General features: G+C 40.5%; 1 protein-coding gene across 4 annotated transcripts in view; it reads left to right on the top strand.

The window, feature by feature from the left end:
• Positions 1–16,596, top strand: part of YTHDC2 (YTH N6-methyladenosine RNA binding protein C2) — an 83,987-nt gene extending 67,391 nt beyond the window's left edge. For 3 of the 4 annotated variants that reach the window (XM_058738788.1, XM_058738777.1, XM_058738793.1), the window contains 2 exons: positions 831–922; positions 1,023–2,791. In XM_058738788.1, the coding sequence (XP_058594771.1) occupies positions 831–911 (81 nt within the window). In that variant the 3' untranslated portion in view covers positions 912–922; positions 1,023–2,791. Of the gene's footprint in view, positions 1–830; positions 923–1,022; positions 2,792–16,384 lie in introns of those variants that run through there. The other variant, XR_009264367.1, reaches the window with a different exon arrangement.
• Positions 16,597–25,643: the final 9,047 nt, after the last annotated feature.

Genomic DNA, 25,643 nt, shown 5'->3' with positions numbered 1-25,643 from the left:
TGATGCAATATAAAAACAGCCTTTTTATATTTTTGTGACTTGTTTTGTTTCTGTTATGTTTGCTTTGCCTTCATCATTGCTGCTGACATGTATTTTAAGCTGGTTAAGGGGATGGGAATTAACATATATATGGACTGCTGTGCTAGCTGCTTTCCATGAGGTCATTTAATTTAATGCATATTGCTTTATTAGCTCAATTTTAGGTAGGAGAAATAGGAGAAATTATTCTAAGGTCACACGGCTAATAATCTATTTAAACCAGTGTGGCTCGCTTTAAATCGCCATTATGAAAAGTGTTTGGGTTCTTTTTAAATGCACATCGTATCACAAGAGGACTATAAATGACATTCTTTTCAGTTGTATCAGAATATTTTAATTTTTATTCTATACTAAGGATTTTGAAATAAGCCTAATTCCTAAGATAAGAATATTATATACTCATCATAATTTCTTAACAACACCCCCAAACATCGAATACGCTAGGTTTCACAGTAAACCTTTGAAAGTTGAAGTGGAGTGGTTTTGGTAAATCTCCATTTAAAAAAAAAAAATCATGATATTTACATAGTAAAAACTCCAGAAGAACTCCATGGAAATCTCTTTACCGTTTTGTCACAAATAGTTGCTGTATTTGAGGGTTAACTACAATCTTGAAGTCTGGAAGTGAACTTCACAAACCTGAACATAGGTTGCATGATTTTATCATGTTCTGGTAGAAAAATGAAATTCAAAGTACTTCTCTTACATTTCTATCAGCATAGGTTTTGGTGATAAAAAAAAATTCAATCCATTTCCCTTGGTGTTTGTTGTGTGACTTGTGATTTATCCAGGAGCTCGAGCCTCAGGTTGGTGAACAGTTGCTCCAGTTATGGGAACGCCTTCCGTTGGGAGAAAAAACCACGACTGATTGACCTGAACTCAGGTTACACTATACTTGACTTTGAGTACTGGCAGTATTTATGACTGTTAAGGATATCTTTCAAATTACTTACCCCCCCCTTTTTTTTTTTTAACTCTTTCAGATCTCTTAACTACAGAAGAACATTGCACCTACTTATAACCACTGAATGCACTGACTTCTAAAAACTGAGGTGGAGATAGATGTGTGTGATGAATGAATGGGCTTTTCTGGCTTAATGTTTGTTACTTTAGAACCACCATCTTCATATAAAAGAGAAAAGGGTAATTTCAATTTTTATAGTGATCATAAAGAATGATTATGTAATGTTTGTTAATTATATGTTTATACTTGAATAAAATAGTAGCAGGTAACACTATTTGGCACAACAGCAGTTACTTGAAAAACATACTTAATTTGAAGTTAAACATTTCGTTTGTTGAAAACACTGACTCATAACTCTTATTGATGATTTTTTTAATGCAAAGTAAGTTGTTTCCTTTTAAGAAGGGCCTGTATCAGTACCTCTGAGCACCATTTTAGAAGAGCTAAATAACTCTTAAGGTTTGTCATTAAAAACAATCCAGTTCTAAAAATGTCCCTTTTAAAAATAGTGTGTGCTGATTAAGGACTATTCATTCTGCCATTTTAAACCTGAGCTACATTACGAAAAAAAAGGAGAGATGTTCTTTTTTCTTTGATTATAAAGTGCAGTAAAATCTGAAGAAAATCAGGGTTCTTTCCTGTCTTTGACTGGATCAGATTTAGTGCTTAGTTTTATTCCTGGTCCTGCATCTTACCCCCTCCTCTCATCTTACAACCTTCACACCTCTCTTACCTGAGCACGGTAATTACGACCTCTCTGCTTTGGCTAGAGAAACTCAGCTTGGACAAGTTAAAAATGTAAACAAATGGTGCATGTTACAAAAAGTGCCCAGCAGTTAGCAGGAGCCTGGTTGGTGTATGTCTTTCAAACGAAAGCCACACCACAATTCAGCATGCCTCCTGCTTGCTTTCCAGTACTTTTCAGGCTCCTTGCGTTTTTGGATTTCTTACTGTTTTGCATTTATGGTTTAATAAACGGGGGAGGGGTGTGTGTGTGTAATTTTTGGTAAACCAGTGATAGTGCCAGCTCTCCTGTTTCCTTGTCTTCTCAGGATTATTTGATCTCTTTACCACCACTCTGTAAAGTTTCCCCAGTGGCTTTTTGAAGGAAAATAGAGGTACAGGGAAATATGGAATGAAAGAAATGTCTTGGTTATTGAGCTCTAAATAGAACAGCTTCGATAGCACTTCTCATGATATATTTGGGTTATTGAAGAAAAACCAACATGAATCTAATTTAAAGGCAAGAAGAAAACTCTTAAGGCTTTTTTGCTTCTGCATTTGAAAACAAAGAAGTGAAAAGTCCTGGGTCAACATAAGATCTTGGGAACCCGTCTTTCTCTTGGAAAGTATTGTGTGTTGGTGCAGTAGTTTAGAATGGCAGCTGTGATTTTTGCCTGTGTTTGTCGTTACTGGCTTTTTGTTGGTTTGTTTTATACTTTGAGATACACTTGTAAATTGAGCCTATGTGAATTATGTTCTGCTGTATGTGTATTACAGGTTTTTTTTTTTCCTATTAGAGCAACTTGTGTTTTTTTTCTCCTGATACTGTATATACATTTTGTTTGGGTATATATTTAACAGTTTATGGTATTCTAAATTTGGAAGTGAGAACTTTTAAAAAATAAAACTTGTTTTAATGTCCTTCTGTTTTCTAATATCTAGCCCTGTATGTAAATGATGAGTTTGTTGATATTTAAAATGAACACAATTTGAATGTAATTAAAATGCTGTTTTTGGAAGAGATGAACTTTAAATATACTTATTAAATGAAATTCTGTTAAATTATTTAGGTCTTGTTATTTCTGATGCTCTATAATAGGGCTTATCAATAATATCCCTTGAGATATTATTAATGAGTTTCAAACACCTTGAAGAATACTAAATTGATATATAGAAGGTGATGATTTCACATCAGTATCTCTTTCTTGAAAAAATTTGCCTCATTACCACAAGGGTATGGAAAAAAAAGCTCAAGATGTGTTCAACATAAAATCTTTTGAATATGATAAACTACGCAGCCATTCACCTTGCATTCTCAGTCAGGACACTGCATTTTGGTGATATGCCACTATATTCACTGAACACCCCAGCCTCACTCTACCAATTACAGCAGAGATTGGCAGGGCGGGGGGCATAATCTCAAATGTGTACTTCAAGAAAAGACCGAATTTGAGAATTTAAGAATTTGTCCTCAGAGACTCATTTTTCACCATATAAAATCTTACTTCCTGCAGCAGGGAAAGTCTTGAGGACTAAGTCAGATGAGCTTCTTCACCCCTGGATCCCTCGGACCACACATGTAACCGACAAGTGACAACACCTGACAGTCTGTGTGAGCTTCCTGTGGCACAGGTGCTTGCTGTGCTCCAGCACTCTCCACAGCTCCTCCCCACACACTGGACCACACAGTGCACTCAGCGTGCCCAGGGCCACCAGGTGTGCTTTGGTCTTTCCAGCCAAGGGTGAAATTTTCGCTTGACTGTCTCCTAAAACCACAAACTCTGCATTTTCAAAATGGAACTAGTGTTCCTTCCTACAGCCTGTTCCACTGAAAGCTGTTCTCTCTTCAGCTGATGCCGGTTCCAGCCTTTTGGTTGCTCAGACCAGAAAATGTACAGTCATCCTTGACACATTTCTTTCTCTTGGTCTCATCCATCAGAAAATTGTCTCAGGTCTACCTTCAAAGTAGATCTAAACTCGGACTGTTTCTCCCCGCGTCGGTCACACCCACTCTGGACTGAGCCACGGTCCTTGTTGCCTGGGTTATTGAAATTGCTTCTTGAAATTTGTCTTCCCTCTTTGACCTCTCCCTGCTGCCACCAGTCTGTTTTCCACACAGAAACCAGTGATCCTTTTAAGAACATTCAGTTTGTGTCACTTGGCTGCTCAAAGCCCTGTAGTGGCTCCCCGTTTCTCTCAAAAGCCAAAGTCCTTCCCATGGCACGGATACCTACATGATCTAGTCCTGTCTTGTGTCTCAGGTGGTCTCTCCTCAACTCCTATACTTAACTCCACTTCAGCCATACTGACCTCCTGACTGTTTCTTGAATATAGGTGTGTTCTAGCCCAGAGACGAGTGTGAGCTCTTAATTCTGCCTGGAATGCTCTTCCTAGAACCTCTGGCCAACTGGTCATCACCATGTAGTGTTAGGTTTACTGGAAAGTTTTCTGTGAAGCTTATTTAACTTTTATTTCATTTTATTTATTAAAAAAATTTTTTAAATGTTTTTATTTATTTTTGAGAAAGAGAGGGAGAAAGAGAGCACAAGCTGGGGAGGGGCAGAGAGAGAGGGAGACACAGAATCCAAAGCAGGCTCCAGGCTCCGAGCTGTCAGCACAGAGCCTGATGTGAGGCTCCAAGTCACGAACCATGAGATCATGACCTGAGCTGAAATCAAGAGACCCTTAACCGACTGAGTCACCCACGCGCCCCGAAAGCTCATTTAACTTTTATAATTAACATACAGTAAAATCAATGTTTCCTAGATGTGCAACTCTGAATTTTGATACACAGACTTGTGGAACTTTGCCCTTGATGAGGATATAGTTCCATCACCCCTGAAACTCCCTCATGCCATTTCTTTGTACTTACAGCCTCCTCTCACCCATAATGCCAGCCAGCCTTAGGTCTGTTCTCTGTCATTCTAGTGTTCTTCTTTTGAGGATATTACATAAATAGAATCACACAGTGACTGGCTTCTTTCACTCAGCATAAGGCCTTTGAAACTGATCCCAGTTGTGTATATCAAAGTTCATTTCTTGTTATTGCTGGGTAGTATCCCATTGTATAGAACATGCCAGTTTTTTAGTCATTGACCTAGGATACACACACGTGATTATACATAGAACAGCTATTTTGTGCACACCTTTTTGGTGAAAATAAGTTGCCATTTGTTGAGTAAATACCTAGGACTGTAATCGCAGGATCATACGGTAAGTGTGTGTTTTATAAGAAACTGCCGAACTATTTCCCAGAGTGGCTTTTCTGTTCTGCATCCCTACCAGCGATATTTTAGAGTTCCGGTTGCTCCACATGCTTGACAGCACTTAACAGTTGTCAGGATATTTTTTTTTTTCTTTAAGTTGAAAATACACATCAATCTTATTAAATTTGTTGCTATGTTCCATTGAAGAACAGTGTTAAGGAACTATTTATTATTACAAAGTGCCTATTCTGCATGTTAGGTTTTCCTATTTGGTGCAATAACTTCATAAATATTAGTATACTGTAATTAATTCAATTTACACCAAGACACCTGCCAGAGGCAATCCAATATATCTAAGAGGGATATGTTCACAACCTCTCTTCATCTCTTTTTATTTTATTTGTTTCTTCCATCATGGTAAGTGTACTCTTGAATCCCTACCACCTATTTTCACACATCCTCCCCCACCCACCTCGCTGGTGGTGACCATCAGTTTGTTCTCTGTAGTTAAGAGTCTGTTTCTTGGTTTCTCTTTTTCTTTTTTTTTTAATTTTTTTTTTAATGTTTGTTTATTTTTGAGACAGAGAGAGAGCATGAACGGGGGAGGGTCAAAGAGAGAGGGAGACACAGAATCTGAAGCAGGCTCCAGGCTCTGAGCTGTCAGCACAGAGCCCGATGTGGGGCTCGAACTCACGGACTGTGAGATCATGACCTGAGCCGAAGTCGGACGCTTTACCGACTGAGCCACCCAGGCGCCCCGGTTTCTCTCTCTCTTGCTCACTCTTTTTTTTCCCTTTGGTTGTTTTATTTCTTAAATTCCACATATCTGTGAGATCATACGGTATTTGTCTTTCCCTGGCTTATTTCATTTAGCGTTAAACTCTAGCACTATCCATGTTGTTGCAAATGGAAAGATTTCATTCTTTTTTATGGCTGAATAACCTTCCATTGTGTATTATACACCACTTCTTTGTCCATTCATCAGTTGATGGACACTTGGGCTGCTTCCAAATCTTGGCTATTGTAAATAATGCTGCAATAAACATAGGGGTGCATTTTAGTGTTTTTGTATTTTTTGGGTAAATACCCAGTAGTGCAATTACTGGATCATATGGTAATCTATTAATTTTTTGAGGAACCTCTCTACTGTTTTCCAGAGTGGCTGCACCAATTTGCATTACCACCAACGGTGCAAGAGCTTTACTTTTTCACCACATCCTTGCCAACACTTGTTTTTGTTTTTGTTTTTAATATTCTGAGAGAGCAGAGCAGGGGTAGAGAGAGATAGGGAGGGAGAGAGAATCTCAAGCAGGCTCTGCTCTGTCAGCGCAGAGCCCGACACAGGGCTTGAACCCATGAACTGTGAGATCATGATCTGAGCTGAAATCAAGAGTCGGACGCTTGACCGACTGAGCCACCCAGGCGCCCCTCTTGGTTTTTTTATTTTAGCCATTCTATTGTCAGCATCTTCTGTTTTTATCATTCTTTTACATGTGCATCAGTATCTGATCATGGTTTTTGGTTGTAGCTCTTTAATGGCTACTTATGTTGAACATCTTTCATATGCTTATTATGCTTGTTATGTCACTCAGTCCTGTCAGTCCACAAGCTCTGAGATCATGACCCGAGCCGAGGTTGGATGCTCAACCGACTGAGCCACCCAGGCACCCCAAATTTTGACCATTTTAGAAGTTAAGTCAGTTATTTTCTTACTGTTGAGTTTTGAGAGTTCCTTATAGCCTGTACTCCCCTTTAAGTACAAGGCTCCCCCACTGGATGCCTGAAACCATAGACTGTACCGAACCCTATATACTGCGTTTTTTCCTATATGTACACACCTATGATAAAGCTTAGTTTCTAAATTAGGCCCAGTTAGGGATTAACAACAACAAATAAAATACGATTATAACCATCTACTGTAATAAAAGTTATGTGAATGTGGTCTCAAACTATCTTAGTGTCCTGTACTCACCCTTCTTATGATGCTGTGAAATGATAAAATGCCCGCATGATGGGATGAGGTGAGGGGAATGATGTAGGTGCTGTGACATGGCGTTAGGCTGCGACCTACCTGATGGTGCCAGAGAAGGAGAATCGTCTGCCTGTGGATTGAGACTGACTGTCCGTAACTGAAACCGTAGAAAGGGAGGGCTGCTGCATTTGGAGTATGAGCTCTTCGTCCAGTATGTGATTTGCAAGTATTTTTTCTCTGCCTGTAGCTTGTCTTGTCGTTGTCTTCATAGTAGTTTTTGTAGTTTTTTGTAGATTCACAATATTTTTGTAGTTTTAAGTTTTGATGAACTACAACTTAGCAATTTTTTTTTCTTTTAAGGATCGTGACTTTGATGTCATGTCTAAGAACCTTATCACCAGTCACTAAAGGTTTTCCTCTTCTTTTTTTAATGCTTATCTATTTATTTTGAGAGAGAGAGAGAGAATCCCAAGCAGGCTCTGTGCTGTTAGCACAGAGGCCAATGTGGGGCTTGAACTCACAAACCATGATTCCATGACCTGAGCCAAAATCAAGAGTTGGACGCTTAACCAACTGAGCCACCCAGGCACCCCTGAAGGCTTTCCTCTATGTTTCTTCCTAACAGTTATGTAATTTTATATTTTATATTTAGATTCATGATCCACTTAGAGTTAATTTTTATACAAGCTGTGATATTTAGGTTGAGAGTCCTTTTTACGCATGTGGTTATCCAGTGGGTCCAACACCACTGTGGAGAAGACTGCTCTTTATTGAGATACTTTTACATCTTAAAATTTTTTTTTATTGTTTTATTTATTTTTGGGAGAGAGAAAGAGTGGGAGCAGGGGAGGGGTAGAGAGAGAGGAAGACACAGAATCCGAAGCAGGCTCCAGGCTCTGAGCTGTCAGCACAGAGCCTGATGTGGGGCTGGAACTCAGGAACTGTGAGATCAGAAGTCAGATGCTCAACCGACTGAGCCACCCAGGCGCCCCTACAGCAATTTTTAAAAGTGGGGTAGTGAGGACTTGCACTTGTTTTTTAAATTAAATTAATAAATTTAAAATTTATTTAAACTATTTAAAATTAATTAATAAATTTAAATAATCTCTACACCCGGTGTGGGGCTCGAATTCATGACCTGGAGATCAAGAGTCTCACACTCCACCAACTGAGCCAGCCAGGTGCCCCAAGGACTTGCACTTTTAACTAAAATGGAGTAACATAGACCAGATTTACTTTCTTGCTTGAAACAACATATATATGTGTATATATATATACACATATATATATATACACATATATATATGTATATATATATTTTTTCATATATATATGACATATATATGACAAGACTCCTGAGTTGAGGAGACAGAGTTGAAAGTGGGGAAACCCAACAGCTCAAGTTCATAGAACAGAATACCAGAGGGAGAACTGCTTACAGAGAGAAGCCTAGAGATGTGTAGATGGTCCCCCTGGATGCATGCATGGGCAGAAAGGGTAGGGGGAAAAAAACGTTTGAAAGGATTAAAGGGAATAGTGCCTGCTCCCATCAGCCAGACTTGTAAAAATCCAAAAGAAGACAGAGGAACAAAGAAACAACAAATGGAAGTAAATAGAAACAAAAATAATGAACAAAAATAAAACAAGTAGCAAGATGGTAGATGCACACCTAACAAAATCAATAACCATATTAAATGTCTAAAAGTCCCAACTAAGGGATGCCTGGCTGGCTCATTTGGAAGAGCATGTGACTCTTGATCTTGGGGCTGTGAGTTCAAGCCCCATGTTGGGTGGAGAGATTACTTTATTAATTAAAAAGAATTTAAAAAGCCCATTTAAAAGGGAGAGCTTGTGGGGTGCCTGGGTGGCTCAGTCAGTTGGGTTGTCCCAACTTTGGCTCGGGTCATGATCTTGCGGTTCGTGGGTTCGATCCCTGTGTCGGGCTGTGTGCTGACAGCTTAGAGCCTGGAGCCTGCTTTGGATTTCGGGTCTCCCTCTCTCTCTCTACCCCTCCTCTGCTCACGCTCTGTCTCTCTCTCAAAAATAAATAAACATAAAAAAATAAATAAAAATAAAACAGAGAGCTTGTTAGATTGGATATAAAAAGTTCAACACTCAACTATAGGATGCCTATAAGTAATGTACTTCAAGTATAAAGACACAAATAAGGTAAATGTTAAAAAAAAATGGAAGAAGTTATCCCCTGCTAGCATTAATGAAAAAGAAAAAAACCACACTAGTATATCTATATTAATATCAGGCAAAGGAAAATTCAGAGCAAAGAATATAATCTGGGATAAATACAGTCATTTAGTCATGATTAAAAGGGTCAATGGACGTAATAATCTTAAACACTTAGGCATCTATAAAAGAGCTTCAAAATACTTAAGTAAAAATTGATAGAACTGAAAGGAAAAACAGACAAATTCACAATTATTGTCAGACATTTCAATACCCCCTTTTCAATAATTGATAGAAAAAGTAGTCAGTAAATCAGAAAAGATACGGTGGGCTTGAAGAACACTATCAACCAACTTGACTTGATCAACCCAACAGCAACAGAATACACCTTATTTAAGTGCACACAGAACATGTATCATGATAGACCATTTCGTGGGCTGTAAAACAAATTTCAAAACATTTATATTTTATTGCGGCAAGAGCACTTAATAGAAGATCTACCCTCTTACCAAATTTTTAAGTGCACAATAATGTTAACAACGTGCAGATCTCTAGATCTGCAGATCTAGAGGCCCGTAAGTACAGCAGACCTCTAGAATGTACTCATGTCGTATAACTGAAACTTTCTACCCTTTGAACAGCAACCCTTCATCTCCCTCTCTCCCTAGTCCCTGGCAACTGCTATTATGTTTCTACAATTTTGACTGTTTAGATTTTATTCATGTACATGGCATGACCCACTCTTTGTCCTCCTGTGACTGGCTTATTTCACTTGACATAATGTTCTCCAGCTTCATTCATACTGTTGTGTGTGTGACAGGGTTTCTTTCTTTTTTAAGGCTGTATAACATTCCATCGTATGTATGTGCTACATTTTCTCAATCATTCGTTTCTTGATAGGCATTTACATTGTTTCCATGTCTTTGCTATTTTGAATAATGCTGCACTGGACATGGAAAGCATGTATCCTTCTGAGATCCTGATTTCAATTTATTGGATATATACCCAGAAGTAGGATTGCTGAGTCAATATGGTGATTTTGTATGTATGTATGTATGTATGTATGTATTTAAAGGTGTTTGTTTGTTTGTTTGTTTGTTTTTAGTTTATTTTGAGAGAGAGAGAGAAAGAATCCCAAGCAGGTTTTGCATTGTCAGCTTGCAACCTGATGTGGGACTTGAATCCATGAACCGTGAGGTCATGACCTGAGCTAAAGTTGGATGCTTAACCAACTGAGACACCCAGCCATCCCTATTTATTTAAAAAAAAAATTTTTTTTTTTAAAGTAGGCTTCACGCCCAGCACAGAGCCCAATGTGGGGCTTGAACTCAGGACCCTGAGATCAAGTCATACGCTCAACTAACTGAGCTACCCAGGTGCCCCTGGTAATTTTGTTTTAAAATCTCAATGAATTTGAAAGGATTCACGTGCCACAAAATGTGTTCTCTGACCACAGTGGTCTTGAGTTGGAAATGAGTAATGTCCGACTTTGAACTAGCTAGAAAAATGCAATGTTTTCCTGTAAGTTCCACGATTGACTCTTCCTGGATCAGTTGGTCATGTGCTTATCTCCACACTAGTCTATTATCACTGTGGTAATTGACCAAATGTATAGTAAATGCTCACCTCAAACACATGGACGAAAGATAGGAGAGAAATGGTTCTCTAAAGGATTATCAAAGTAATATTCCCAGAATGAAAATTCTGGGGCAGGCAAAATTATTAGCTATGCAATACCAAAACTAGAACTTTCCCTCTAAGAAACTTTCTAGAACTAGTTAGTGAGTTTAACAAGGTTGCAGTATACAAGGTCAATATACCTCCAAAATATTTTAAAATCTCTATATAATAGCAACAAACAATTGGAAATGAAAATAATACCATTGATCATAACATCAAAGATATCAAATACCTAGGAAGAATAATCTGACAAAAGATGTGAAAGACTTATAGGCTGAAAACTACAAAATATTGCTGAGAGAAATTAAAGAAGACCTAAGAAAATACCATGTTCGTGGGTTGAAGACTCAGTATTGTTAAGATGCAAATGTTCTCCAAAATCTATAGAGTTAACACAATCCCAATCAAAACCCCAGCAGCCTTTTTTTTTTTTTTCCTTTTGTAGACCCCAGCAAACTGATTCCAAAATTCATATGGAAATGCAAAGGATCAAGTATAACCAAAACAACTCTGAGAAAGAACGACTTTGGAGGGTTCACACTACCTGATTTCAAGACTTACAAAGCTATAGTACACAAAACAGCTTGATACTAGCATAAAGATAGACAAATAGATCAATGGAACATAATGGAGAGTCTAGAAGTAACCCCAACATCTGTGGGCAATTTTTTTTTTTTTTTAAACAAGCACATAAAGGCAATGTGATGGAGGCGGTTATAGCCCTTCCAACAAATGGTGAGGGAACAATTGGCTATCCATACGCAAAATAATGAACTTAGATCCCTATCTCACAGAATATAAAAAAATCAACTCCTAATAGATCATTGCCCTAAATGTAAGAGCCACAACTGTGGAACTGCTAGGCGAAAACAGGAGAAGAGATTTCTTACATCCACTGTCTCTGGGAGAACAAAAGGATAAATTTGGCTTCATCAAAATTTGAAAGTTCTGTTCTTCACTCTTTATTTTTGAGAGAGAGAGAGAGGGAGAGAGAGAGAGAGAGAGAGAGAGAGAGAGACAGACAAGTAGGGGAAGGGCAGAGAGAGACGGAGACACAGAATCCGAAGCAAGGCTCCAGTCTCTGAGCTGTCAGTACAGAGCCTGATGTGGGGCTCAAACCAACGAACCATGAGATCATGACCTGAGCCAAAGTTGAACGCCACCCAGCACCCCAAAACTTCTGTTCTTCAGAAGACACTGTTACAAGCAGTAGACTGCAGGAGAATATTTGGAAGACATATATCTAATAACGGACTTGTATCCAGAATACCTAAAAAAAATTCTTAAAACCGCAATAAGAAAACAACCCAATTAAAAAGCTGGGCCATGTTGAAAAGATATTTCGCCCAAAAAGACATACAGAAGACAAATAAATACATGAGATTATGCTCAACACTATTAGGCATTAGGAAAATGCAAACTAAAACCCACGATAAGATACCATTACATATCTGTTAGAACAACTAGTGTGTTGGCAAGGGTGTTTACATTCCCTGATGGTGGGAATGTAAAATGATAGAACCACTTTAGAAAACAGTTGGGCATTTTCTGAAGAAGTAAAACATACACATAGAAACATACACATAAAAGCATTAAAAGCATTCCACTCCTAGGTACTGGTCTAGTTTTTTCCTAATTTGCATATTTTCATCAGAGTAATTGTATTCCTTGTTTTCATGTGCTGCCTTCTTCTGCTCCACAGACCATACACTCCCTGGAGGTGGAGAATCTTTCCATTTTATATACTGAGTTTCTTGCACAATGCCTATCAGGTATTTAATAAATGTTTAAGAAATTACTAACAGCAGGGGCACCTGGGTGGCTCAGTTGGTTAAGCCTCTGACTTTGGCTCAGGTCATGATCTCACAGTTCCTAAGTTCGAGCACTGCACTGGGCTCTGTGCTGGCAGTGTGGATCCTGCTTGGGATTCTCTCTCCTTCTCTTTCTGCCCCTCCCCCACTCGCTCTGTCTCTGTCACTCTCAAATTAAATAAACGTTAAAAAGTTACTAAGAGCAGTAAAGAAAATAATGATGAGAAAAATTCATTATTCAATATGAATTTTACCTAGTCTCTTTTTAGTATGGAGCAATACTTTATTCTATTTATTTTCATCTAAAGTTATATGATAATGTTGCTCCCATGCTATTTCAGACTTCTAATTCATTCATAGTAATGGCTATGTGATATTTAATAAATCTCATTCATTATAATAAAATCCCTAATTTTGTCTTTTTTTCCTAGTATTAATGCAAACATTTTCTTATTTTAAATAATTCCATTAGGACATATACCCAGCAGTGGTATTACTAGATGAAAGGTTATGAACAATTATATTACATTATTTTAAAGTATACTTAGCTAGCAGTGGAGCATATGGTTCCTTAAACACAATGATTTGGGTATGGAAATGGTCTTAGCTATACCTGGATAAATTTTTTCAAAAGGATTTTTAAATCAAGAAAATCATCTTTAAAAAATATTGGGCCTATTGTCTTTGGGTTTAAAAACCAAACACCTATTTTTACTGTTGGTGGGTCTTTCTTTTCCATGTGGCATAATTTTTTTTTAAATATTTATTTTTGAGAGAGAGAGAGAGAGAGAGAGAGAGAAATGTCAAGCAGGCTGTGCACTATCAGCATGGACCCCAACGTGGGGCTTGAACTCATGAACTGTGAGATTATGACCTGAGCTGAAATCAAGAATCAGATGCTTAACTGACTGAGTCACCCAGGTGCCCCTGGCCATAATTTTTTATATATAGAATTATATAACAATTCTATAGTTATGAGTTTTTTTTTCCTAAGAAAATGTTTCATCCACCCTTAATTTATCTTGGCTAAACATCAGAAACCCTTATGTGAGTATATAAATATGTAAAAGACTCTGTCTTGTTCCAAAAAGGATTTGAGATTGTATTAAACCAAATTCTGGTGTGAAATGTAGGGGAAAATACCAAAACAAGAAATGATTTCTTGGAGGACTGTATAAACAGCATAATGCAGGATCATCCCGCGAGAGAAGGACGCCTATAATGTTCCGCCAATATTTTGATCATCCTTAGAGAAGACGTGGCTTCTGGAAATTTTGATTAGTTTTTGGTCTTTTGCTTTAAGTTAAAGTGCTATTAAGTACATGATGAAGTATGTTGCACTGAGGAAGAGTTTACCTTTTCAGTTCACCCCTATGGATTTGGTGTATGTATCAATCACAACCTTTGGTGTTACTTAATTGTAAGTAACAACATACTGACTCAAAGTGGTGAAGGGCTTTATTGGAAGGATGTCAAACAGCTTCCAGAATTGATGGATTTGAAGGATGAGGTATGGAAACAGGCAGGGGTAGATGGACTTAGAGCCCAGGAAAGGTAGGATCAGGACCGCCCCCCGGCTCTGCTGCTACTGGGTGCTGCCAGTGCTAGATTCTCACTTCTGTTTCAGCGGTTTTCCAGCCTCCCTGAAAGGGCGGGCCTACGCCGGCCCACTCCATCTTGTTCTGTGTCCTCCACCTTGAGTGACTATGTCCCCGACATGCCCCCTTTCTGGGAAAATCGCAGACACCTCAGACCACGCCTCCTCCCCTTGAGTAACGTCCCGCTCACCCATTCAAACTTCCTGATCAAAACACGCCTGGCGACCTGCATAACAGGGCTCCGACCATTCCCCAGCCAATCGGCTGAGGCCATGACCCTTCCCCAGCCACTCGGCTGAGGCCACAGCCATTACCTCACCAACTGCCCCTAGACCCGTATAAAACCTTTGTGCTTTTGAAAGTCGCTCTCTCTCCCCGGCATCTCACCGCTGCGTCGTAGGTGCAAGTAGGGGATTGAGCTCGAGCTAGCTCAAATAAAGGCTCTTTTGCTTTTGCATCGGACTCGGCTCCCTGGTGGTCTTTGAGGATCACAAATTCTGGGCATAACATCCCCTGTATCTTTGTCACACCCTGTCAAGAATCAGAGGTGGTAGGAGCAAATGACTGGGCAAGTGGGTACCCTTTCTGTTACGCAGTAGGAAAAAGAAGGATCTGGAGTGCCTTGCTGGCTCAGCCAGTAGAGCATGTGACTTTTGATCTCTGAATGATGAGTTCAAGTCCCATGTTGGGTGTAGAGCCTACTTAAAAAAAAAATTTTAAAAAAAAGGAGGTTTGGTTTATGGTTAAGTTAAAAAAAATTGTAACTCTGTTACAACATTTATTGATTCCTGATGATTATAGGATCATTTTTCACTTTCCTTACAATGTGTACAGTGGAGGTTCTTTTTTTTCTTTAATGTTTACTTATTTTTGAAAGAGACAGAGTGAGAGAGAGAGAGAGAGAGAGGAAAGGACAGAGAGAGAGGGAGACACAGATTCTGAAGCAGACTCCGGGCTCTGAGCTGTCAGCACAGAGCCCGGTGTGCGGCTTGAACTCATGAACTGTGAGATCATGACCTGAGTTGAAGTGGGACACTTAACTGGCTGAGCCACCCAGGTGTCCCTACAGGAGGTTCTTAAACTGTGGCCCATGCATGATTGGGGAGAGCTGGGGAAGTTCCCATATTCCCACAAAATTCCCACAGAATTTTTGGTGTGTGTGCCTTTTGCATTGTTGGGTGGTAGGAGGGTCCATTACTTTTGTTAGATTCTCCAAGAGGGCCACAATCTACAAAGAAGTTAAGAGATCTTCCCTGGAATGTCCCACAAAAATTACTTTATCCTTGTGAAATTTCATTTCATTGGTCTTAATCGTCGCTAGTATTACCACCTTTTGTCCGCTAGATGGTGCTGCTGTACGCATTTTCAAACACCAATAGCGAGGTTCATTGATTTGAGTGGAAAAAGCGCAGTGGTTTAATGGCAAGTTCTCAAGTTCATTTTAGGTTGGGAGGAATTTTTGAGATCACGTAGTTCAGTCTTATTGTTTCATAGATAGACACCCTGATGCCCAAAGTTTAAGGGAGAGCTTTGACCGGGACCAGACCTTTTATTTTTTTTTAATTTTTTTTATTTTTTTTTCAACGTTTTTTATTTATTTTTGGGACAGAGAGAGACAGAGCATGAGCGGGGGAGGGTCAGAGAGAGAGGGAGACACAGAATCAGAAACAGGCTCCGAGCCATCAGCCCAGAGCCCGACTTGGGGCTCGAACTCACAGACCGCAAGATCGTGACCTGGCTGAAGTCGGACGCTTAACCGACTGCGCCACCCAGGCGCCCCAGGGACCAGACCTTTTAAAAAGTCAAAAGGATGCCCTGGAATTGGGGCTCTCCTCCTACCAAAGTGTACTTGAAAAATGTGCCCCTGGCTCCCATAGGACTGGGGATGGTACTGGTTGTAGACTTTAGATTCTTTGGTTCTGAGACATTTGTATATTTCAGTTACAGTCATGGCATGAAATTTGGCCCTTTTCCCCTGGGAGCTGGTGGTGTTGCTGAAGAGGGCTTTATTTAGTTAAGGAGGGAACTTGGGCAGATTCTTCCCTGTGACTAATCCTCTCCTACCCCCTTCCCTGGTTGGCTTTAGACATATCTTAATTATGTGCATTATGTTCTTTCCAGAGCCAGTGGTAACCCTATAAATATATGTGTAAGCAATATTGATGACACATAAGGGAAGTGCTATAAATATTGATGTTTGGATTCCTCAGACCGGAAGAGAGAGAAAACCCAAGTCAAATGCGAAGACCACTCTGGGAAAGTGGCTGGACAGATTCTCTGTAGCATCCTTTGTGTACAGATCACTAAACAAAGACACGAAGAGTGGCCACGGCATGTGGTTTGGATCCACCTATCTCGGGGACAATCTTCTATGTTTCTCCCCAAAAAGAGTCTGGACACGCTTAAGTCTTCAAAAGATGTGCTTGCTTGCTCCCTTTCTTTTCTTTTCTTTCTTTCTTTCTTTCTTTCTTTCTTTCTTTCTTTCTTTCTCTCTCTCTCTTTCTCTCTCGTTCTTTTTTCCTTCCTTCCTTCCTTCCTTTCTTTTTTCCTTCCTTCCTTCCTTTCTTTCTCTTTCTTTCTCTTTCTCTCTCTCTCCCTTTCTTCCTTCCTTCCTTTCTTTCTTTCTCTCTCTTTTTCTTTTTTCCTTCCTTTCTTCTTTCTCTTTCTTTCTTTCTTTCTTTCTCCCCCACTTCCCTGTTCTCTTTGTTTCTAGATCTTTTCTGTCTTTGGCAATCTCCTCAGCCACACCAAGAGAAGAACCCAAGTGTTCACCATTCATACCTCTTCCCACCAAAGCTAACAATATGAATCAATAAAGTGTCCTTAAAAACAACAACAATTTCATCTGTACTGATACACATACCTGACTATATCTAAAACTCAATGTCGTGTATTGAATTTCAGCAAGCTGTGGTGAAATGGTCTCCACTTGTCTCTACAGACCCATGCTTCTAACTGTGCCTGGGATGCTGACTTTTATGTCCTCTGACAACTTTTTGAGGAAGTGGGTGGGGGGCAGAGAGAGGGAGACACAGAATCGGAAGCAGGCTCCAGGCTCTGAGCTGTCGGCACAGAGCCCAACATGGGGCTCAAACACAAGAGCCATGAGATCGTGACCTGAAGCTGAAGTCGGATGCTTAGCCAACTGAGCCACCCAGGCACCCCTTTACTCTGACTTCTTGTTGGGTTTGGCCAATGGGAGGTACCAGCATGAGATGAGAAGGTGAGAGAGAGAGCTGGAGAACTTCTTTCCCTGCATTACTGTCCGCTGGGTCACTGGGTAGCTTGGCCGTGTCCTCAATCTGCTGCTAAAAGCCATAGCTCCTGTCAGGCAGCTCTCTGCCACAGTTAGGACTTTCTTGTTTCTAGTAACTTCTCATTCCTTCCCTTGTTCCATCAAGCCTAAGGGTGGTAGTATCTTTCTGTTATTGCTAGTCATGGGGTGCCTCATTCTGCCTCATGTTTCCCGAATTCTGCCTCCTCTTTTGTAAACAGACTCTTCATTAAAATTTCTTTATTCTTTCCATCTTTTTTTCAGTCCAAGCCCTGACCTGTTCAACCAGAAGCTTCACTGAATGTCTATAGTATGAGTTTCCTCACAAACATCTGTTTATGATGCTGGAGTTACGTGTAGATTTTTGAACTGGAACATTAATGGTCACATTTTATTATACTTAGTTTGAAAACATATACTGAGTGCCAAGCTTGACATGAGGTACTTCAGTCTCTCATTCCATTTGATCCTATCACAACATTAAGTTGAATTAAGCATTTTATAGTTGACAGTCTTTAGGCATTTACCTAATAGGTGAACATTGACATTTAAAAAATTTTTAAATTTATTTTTGAGAGAGAGCATGAGCAGGACAGGGATAGAGGGAGAGCGAGAGAGAGAATCCCAAGCAGGTTCTGCACTGTCAGCGCGGGTCCCCAGTGTGGGGCTTGAACTCATGAGCTGTGAGATCATGACCCGAGCCAAAATCAAGAGTTGGACGCTTAACTGACTGAGACACCCAGGCACCCCAGAACATTGACATTTTTATTATGTATGTATGTCTGCTTTAAAACAGTCTCATAAGAATCCATGATTTACTGCTAGTCATAGTTTCTTTGATGAACACCATGATTAGCTACTCTGTACACCATTGGGAAGGAGGAACTTATTCCCCCATACTGGGTGGGCTGCTGGCAGAAGTCTTCAGGTGTCAGATCCTCACAGGTCTTCAGCCTCAGCTGAACAGAACTGCCTTGCCCAAGTCATGTCCCCTACCCAGAGTGGCCCATCTCCAGTGGCTGATTAATACCCAGGACACAAAGGCTCAGTCATCTTGTCCCAACTCAGGATAACTCTGAAGGGTCATCCCAGCATCAAGACTTCCCATGGGAAGCATGGAGACTGCCAGTGGGACTGCGTTGAAGCTCATCTTCTTCCTCTGGCCAACTCTGCTTCCTTGCTTCCCCCTTTCAGGCGTCCATCATCAGAACACTCCTGGATACCATTCTCCTCCTCAGAGTCTGACCTCAAAATGCAGATGCTGGGATAAGATTCTGGATCTGGATTATGCATGAATTGTTTGACAATGAGGACTCCCATTGGCAGTGGTGAGTGGGGTGCAGACAGCCTCTGGCACAAGGTGGCAATGCAATTGTTGAAACTTTTGACCCTGCTTGTGTCACATGATCACCTCCTCACTGTGGACTGGATGAGAGGAGACCTGACGTGGGCCATGTGTTTTGTAGCTGGGGAGCAAGCAGGGTGTTGTGATGGAGATTCAATAGAGACACATGGGAGATGGTGGGAGTTCACCCAAGAAAAGAATGTTGAGGTGTCCAGAGCAGTTCCTGAAGTCATTAAGGCCTACCAGACTCTACTCCACTTAGCCTTCCTAAACGTTATCTCCTTCCATTCTGTCTTCCCCACCATCCAAGGCAACACTAGCCTTCTAATGGTTCCCTTTTTTGAAGAAAATGTTTACTTATTTTGAGAGAGGGAGAGAGAGAGAGTATATACACATGAACAGGAGAGGGGCAGAGATAGAGATAGGGAGAGAGAGAATCCAAAGCAGATTCCACGCTGTCAGCACCGAGCCCAAAATGTGGGGCTCGATCCCACAAATCATGAGATCATGAACTGAGCCCAAATCAAGAGGCAGATGCTCAACCAACTGAGCCACCCAGGCATCCCCTTACTGTTCCTTAAGTAAGTTGAGCATTTAATTCCTGCTTTGGGGCCTCTGCAACTCTTCTGTTTACTCCAGAGGCTCTCCACCCACCTTACCATGATCACACCCTCACTCCATTTGGTCTCTGCTCAAATGTCACATACTCAGAGAAGTCTTCCCTGACCCCTTCCAGGGTCATTCGTTCTAGTCATCTTACCCTTTACCTAGCTTAATTTTTCTTCACAGCATCAAATTGCACTTGACATAAAATTATTTTTGATTGTTACTTTGTATCATCCACTTGACTATGAGCTCCTAGAACAAGAACTGTGCCTTTTTTGGTACTGTGGCCATACTCCTTAGAATAGGGATTGGACGATCATAGGTGCTGGATACTAATGATAGACTGAATGGAGACATAGGACAGATGGTAAAATAGAGATGCAAAGCAGGGAAAGGATAATCTTGATCGGAGAAAGCAACGATAAATGCTTCATGGAGGGGGAAAAGCATTTGAGTTGGATCTGGAAAGATGGGTAACATCGACAAGCAGAAATGGAAAAGTTCGGGTAGAGGGATGTTTGTGGGACCTGCAGAGAAGTGAGTAGCCCATTGTGACAAGGGTTATGGTGTAGTCTGGTGACCCAGGCCATGTGGTCTTGGGGCTGCTTCATACTGTGGTTCAGGTTCAGTTGATATGCAGTGTGTAACTATGAAATTCATACTCTAGGAAGATATTTCCACTGCTCATCAAGTAATTCCTTACTAAATGGCATGCAAAGCACCAATTTGTGGTTCCTGCTCACGGTGCAAGCAAATCTGCCTGCCTAACCACCCAGGTTGTCGGTGGTTATCTATAGGATGTCTTAGTAGAATGGTTACCCTCCCTGCTAACTTTGTGTTCCAATAGGGTCCCAGCATGCTGCACAGGAGACCAGTACTGGTAAGCCAGTGTTTAAAAGGGTGTGGGTGACATGATTTCTCAAGCCTGTGTCAAAGGTTCACACTCAAACAAAGCTTAGGTAAGTACTCTCAACACTGACCATCAGAAGAGGTTTTAGGTGTTTGCATTTTTGGTATCTTTTCTTGATATTCAGTAGTGTATAGGTCTGCCTATTTATTTAAATTAAAAAAAATATTTATTTGGGGGGCACCTAGGTGGCTCAGTCGGTTGAGTGTCTGACTTTGGCTCAGGTCGTGATCTCTCGGTTCATGGGTTCGAATCCCACGATGGGCTCGGTGCTGACAGCTCAGAGCCTGCAGCCCGCTTCGGATTCTGTGTCTCCCTCTCTCTCTGCCCCTCCCCTGCTCATGCTCTGTCTCTCTCGCTCGCTCACTCACTCAAAAATGAACATTAAAAATTTTTAAAAAATATTTATTTTGAGAGAGAGAGAGAGAGAGAGTGAGCAAGCAGGGGAGGGGCAGAGAGAGAGGGAGGGAGAAAATCCCAAGCAGGCTTCATGCTGTCAGCATAGAGCCCGACGTGTGGCTGGATCTCATGAATTGTGACATCATGACCTGAGCCAAAATCAAGAGTGGGATGCTCAACTGACTGAGCTACCCAGACTCTCTGGCTCTGCCTATTTAAATATACAATATTTAATCAAACTTTGATGAATATTCAATATTTTATCCAGTATTTAAATATCCATATTGGAGACATTTCTGGAAAGATGATAAAATAAGAGCAAGTTTACCTTATTCCTGTCCCTGAAAACTATGGAAATGAATACAATGTATCAAATATAGGAGGGCAATATCTATAATGAAACTAGGAAACAGCTAAATGCCATGTCACAGGTTAAAGAATATCTTCTAGATACAACATCATTTAAACCAAATTGAAGAGGGATACTTAGCTGACTGCTGTATCCTTGGATATTGGGAAGGGACAGATCTCAAAAATGGGATTTAGTGGATTCTAGTAATCTTTAACTTGATGGATTAATCTCATGGGTGGATCAGGGAGAAATATGGAGACCTTGGCTGGGCACATTTCTATTCCAAAAGATGGCAAAGGAGATGACCTTGAAAGGGATCATATGGCTACCCAATATTGGTGACCTGCTCCCAGAATAAGACGACTTTCAAAGTGGCCAGGATCCTAAGAGAGCACCCTCACAGAACCAGTGTGTTCCCATAACAGCAGATCCCTCAGCTTCATAAGGAAATATTTTATATGAAGCCTAGGTTCCTATGGAAAGGAAAAAAAAATTAAGAAACCCAAAAACTAAGAGGGGAAAATGAAGGTTGTGGCAGAGAGATTCTAAAGCAAGGGGTTTTGACGTTAAACGATCAAAAAAGTTGTGAAAATGTGATAACTGTCATTGCTCTTCTGTCTTGAGGAAATGTCTAATTCCTGGTTTGCACGTAGAGAAAGAGGGAGATTGGAAGAATTCTGAAGTCATTTGCTCACATGTGCTGTGGACTCTAATTCTGTTTGACTATTGTTCCCCTGTAACTCAAGTTAATGTTAGATCTTTGTGCATTAGTTCTTGGCAACCTAATTTATCCTCTTACACCAAACAAGAAAAGGAATTGGTGAAGCAGATTTGGAGCTTTTCACAAGATTTCTGTGGCTTAGGTCTTTTCTGCTCTCTGTATCCTGACGTGACCAAGAATTGACCTGAAGTGAAAAGCACATTGAAAATTTTCATCATTGGGGGATTTCTTTTTCTCCTTCTAGAATTTCTAACATGTGCAGGGTGCCAGTTGTTCCTTACCATTATTTCCTGTAGAGTTTCTGTGGTCCAGAGATGAAGCATTAATTGATGGCTCTGCTGTCTACTTATGCACTTGACTTGGTAGCAAGTTTCTTTTTTTTTTTTTTTAATTTTTTTTTCAACATTTTAAAATTTATTTTTGGGACAGAGAGAGACAGAGCATGAACGGGAGAGGGGCAGAGAGAGAGGGAGACACAGAATCGGAAACAGGGGAGCAAGTTTCTTAATGTGTTTAGGATTTGCCTTTGTAAGACACAGGTCATATGCACCTTGTAAATTGTGGGGATTGAACAAGATACCATGGAAAACACCTGTTTCAGAGTCTGGGCGGGAGAGGACATTCCAATAATGCACTGTTGTTTCTTATTCAATAATAGGACATCATAACTCATGAAATATGATAATGCCAAAAAAACCACTTCCTTCACTGAAGGGTTTTGTCCCTCCTAGGTAGTGGCCCACCCATGACATCTGTTACATTACTCTATATTCTTAAAATTAGCATAGCATAGCATTCTGCTGGACATTTTATGGATGGAAATAATTAGAAATTTTATTTTTGGTTCAGATAATGGCCTCTGAGCATATGGAAGCCTCCTAATTCATTGGCAACAAGTTCATAAACTCTGTTGGATCTGCAGCTGTGAACCTCCAGGACCCATCCTCTGGGTATTTTTAACAGATTTTTACTTGGCGATAATTAATAAATTAATAATTGGTGCTAAGAGAATTTTATCATGCAAGGAGAAGCAGACATGGCAAGTAAGAAACGCCTGTTTTTATATGGGACATTGCTATTAGAACAAAGGGAAAGCTTGAAGAGTGTCTTGACCTTGGCTAACATGCTAGCATGGTAGATTACTTATCCCCTCCCCCCCCCCCCCTTGTGAGATGAGTAAAATGAGTGTCCATTTTTAAACACTGATCACTGATGCAATGGAAGTCATCAGACTTTGTTGGAATAGTGGTATGGTGGGAACTCTTGAATTATTAATGATTAGTGCTGAAATATTACATTCATATGGAATACATCTGCAGCCTTTTAAGGAAAAGTGATGCACATACTGTCTGAAAAACTATTGATGCAGAAAGTCAGATTCTTCTACCTAATTGCTCTCCTTTACTGAGAAAGAGCTCTGTGTCCAGTCTCGTCATCATTCTCCATGAGCACCTATGTTCAATATGTTTGTAGGCACCCAAAAAGAAGAGCTCAGAATCTATACGGTGCTCTTTAAGGAGCTCTCTCGAGTTGTTTTGAATTAAATGTATTATTATTTTTATTATTGGTATTAGTATTATTTAATGTCCAGGGACTGGGAATAGTTGTATATCAGAGGTTATAGGTTATAGAGCTCTTCAGATAGAGTCATGACCTGGGAATGAGACTGTCCCAGTAAGAATAGTGCCTGTGACTTCATTAGTTTCTCCAGGAACTGGAGAAAGGAATAAGAAAGATGCACGAAGTAACTATTGTTTTTGTGCCTTTTCTTTTCTTTCCCTCCCTCCTTCCTTCCTTCCTTCTTTCCTTCCTTTCCTTCTGTTTCTTTTTTCTTTCTTAAATGATAAACTCCTGTGTGTGATCTGAAGCCACATGAAAGCTTTTTTTTTTTTTTTAATGTTTATTTATTTTTGAGAGAGAGAGAGACAGAGCATGAGCAGGGGAGGGGCAGAGAGAGAGAGGGAGAAACAGAATCTGAAGCAGGCTCCAGGCTCTGAGCTGTCAGCACAGAGCCTGATGGGAGGCGGGGGTTGGGGGGGGCACTTGAACCCATGAGTTGTGAGATCATGACTTGAGCTGAAGTCAGAGGCTTAACCAACTGAGACACCCAGGAGCCCCTGAAGCCACATGAAAGGCTTTTAAGGTCCACACTGTCCACTCAACACTTCCACAGGATGTCTCCAAGGAAAGCTAAACCACCATGTCTAAAACTCTACCAAGCTTACTCTTGGGACACCCCCCCCCCCCACAACAGCCCCCCCCCATCACGTTCCCCTTTTTGGGTTTCCTAACTCAGCGAAAGTTGCCACAATTCCCCCAGATGTGCATGTCAGGAATTGGGCATTGTTCTTAATCCGGATACATCCTTTGGCTTCAACCTCCCCAACCACAACTGACCATTTTACTTCTTCATATCTTCCAGATCAATCTGTGTCTTTCCCCTTTCATTGCCATTGCCCTAGATGAGCCATTAGCATATCTCACCTGGAGTGCCTTTGGGGCCATGTAATGGTCTGTCTTTTCCACTTTTCCTTGCCAGTGTGTTCTCTGTAACTCAGGTAACCATTTAAAACCTAACTGGATCACGTCATTAACCTATTTTAAATCTTTGCATTTGGGATAAAGCCTGTCTGATCTGGACCCTGCTTCTCTCTCCAGGTTCGTCTGCTTGCTACATGCTGTCTTCTTAGAATTCTTCAGCCCTGTCGTGCTCCTTCCAAAAGCAAGGATCTCATCTCAGTTAAGTCCTTTGGACCTCAGAGCAAAAGTTACTCCTGGGAAGATCTCAGACACTTCAGGCTTGGTCAGATCTCCATTATGTGCTTTTATTGCACCAGGTACTTTTCTCCTGGACATTTATTACACATGTTCATTGTGGGATTGCTTGCTCATTATTGTTTGTGCAGGTACCTTATTAGGTCATCATTGTGACATGCTGCTTTCTTTTTACATTAATTCCTTAGCTCCTAGCTCCATTCATGACTCTTTTCTTTATTTTTCTTTTTTGAGAGAGAGAAAAGAGAGAGAGAGAGACAGAACGTGAGTGTGTGCGAGTGGGGGAGGGACAGACGGAGAGGGACAGATAATCCCAAGCAGACTCCACACCCAGCTTGGAGCCTCGATCCCATGACCATGAGATCATGACCTGAGATGAAATCAAGTGTTGGATGTTTAACCGACAGAGCCACCCAGGCGCCCCATGGCTCTTTTCTACGTGACATCTTCAGGGTTGGTTTGGAGGAGGAAGCAAGAGCCTATGATAATCAGCCATCTTGTCAAGATTTCCATTCCTTATAATTTTTCACAAATAGTATTTTAGTGGCATCTGTAATCGTGATGATGTGCTGCAATATGAAATATTCAGTAAGGCGGGGAAAACTAAACTATAGTATTGAGGATCATACACAGCTAGTAAATTTCTAAGAAAATCAATAAAGTGGTTGCCATAGAAGTCAAGATAGATCTTATCTTCGTGGGAAGAAAAGGGATTGTAACTGGGAAGGGACAGGGTGGGGCTTTGGACATAAGGCAATTATTTATTTCTTGACATGGATGGTCATCAAGAGGAGCTACATAAATTGTGGAGTCTATACAACATGGAAATGTGGGGTCCCTTGTTTTTAAGATTATTAGAAATATCAAGACAGTGACACTAGGTCATCAGACCAAGCATGGAGCCCCTGTAAGTGGGAGTCCCTGTGTAACTGCACCCCCATGAAGTCAGCCTTGGGGGTGATTGTATGAATATTCACTCTGCAATAATTTGTTAAACTATGTATATTTATGTTTTATGTACTTTCCTCTGTTTTCATGTTTCACAATGAAAGAGATGAAGATAATAGAATAGAATGAGAACTCAAAAAAT

The sequence above is a fragment of the Neofelis nebulosa genome, chromosome 1 (assembly GCF_028018385.1).
Source record: "Neofelis nebulosa isolate mNeoNeb1 chromosome 1, mNeoNeb1.pri, whole genome shotgun sequence".
In the NCBI taxonomy this organism is placed as follows: Eukaryota; Metazoa; Chordata; class Mammalia; order Carnivora; family Felidae; genus Neofelis; species Neofelis nebulosa.
The sequence above is the reverse complement of the archived record's forward strand: the minus strand, read 5'-3'. Positions and strand labels throughout refer to the sequence as shown.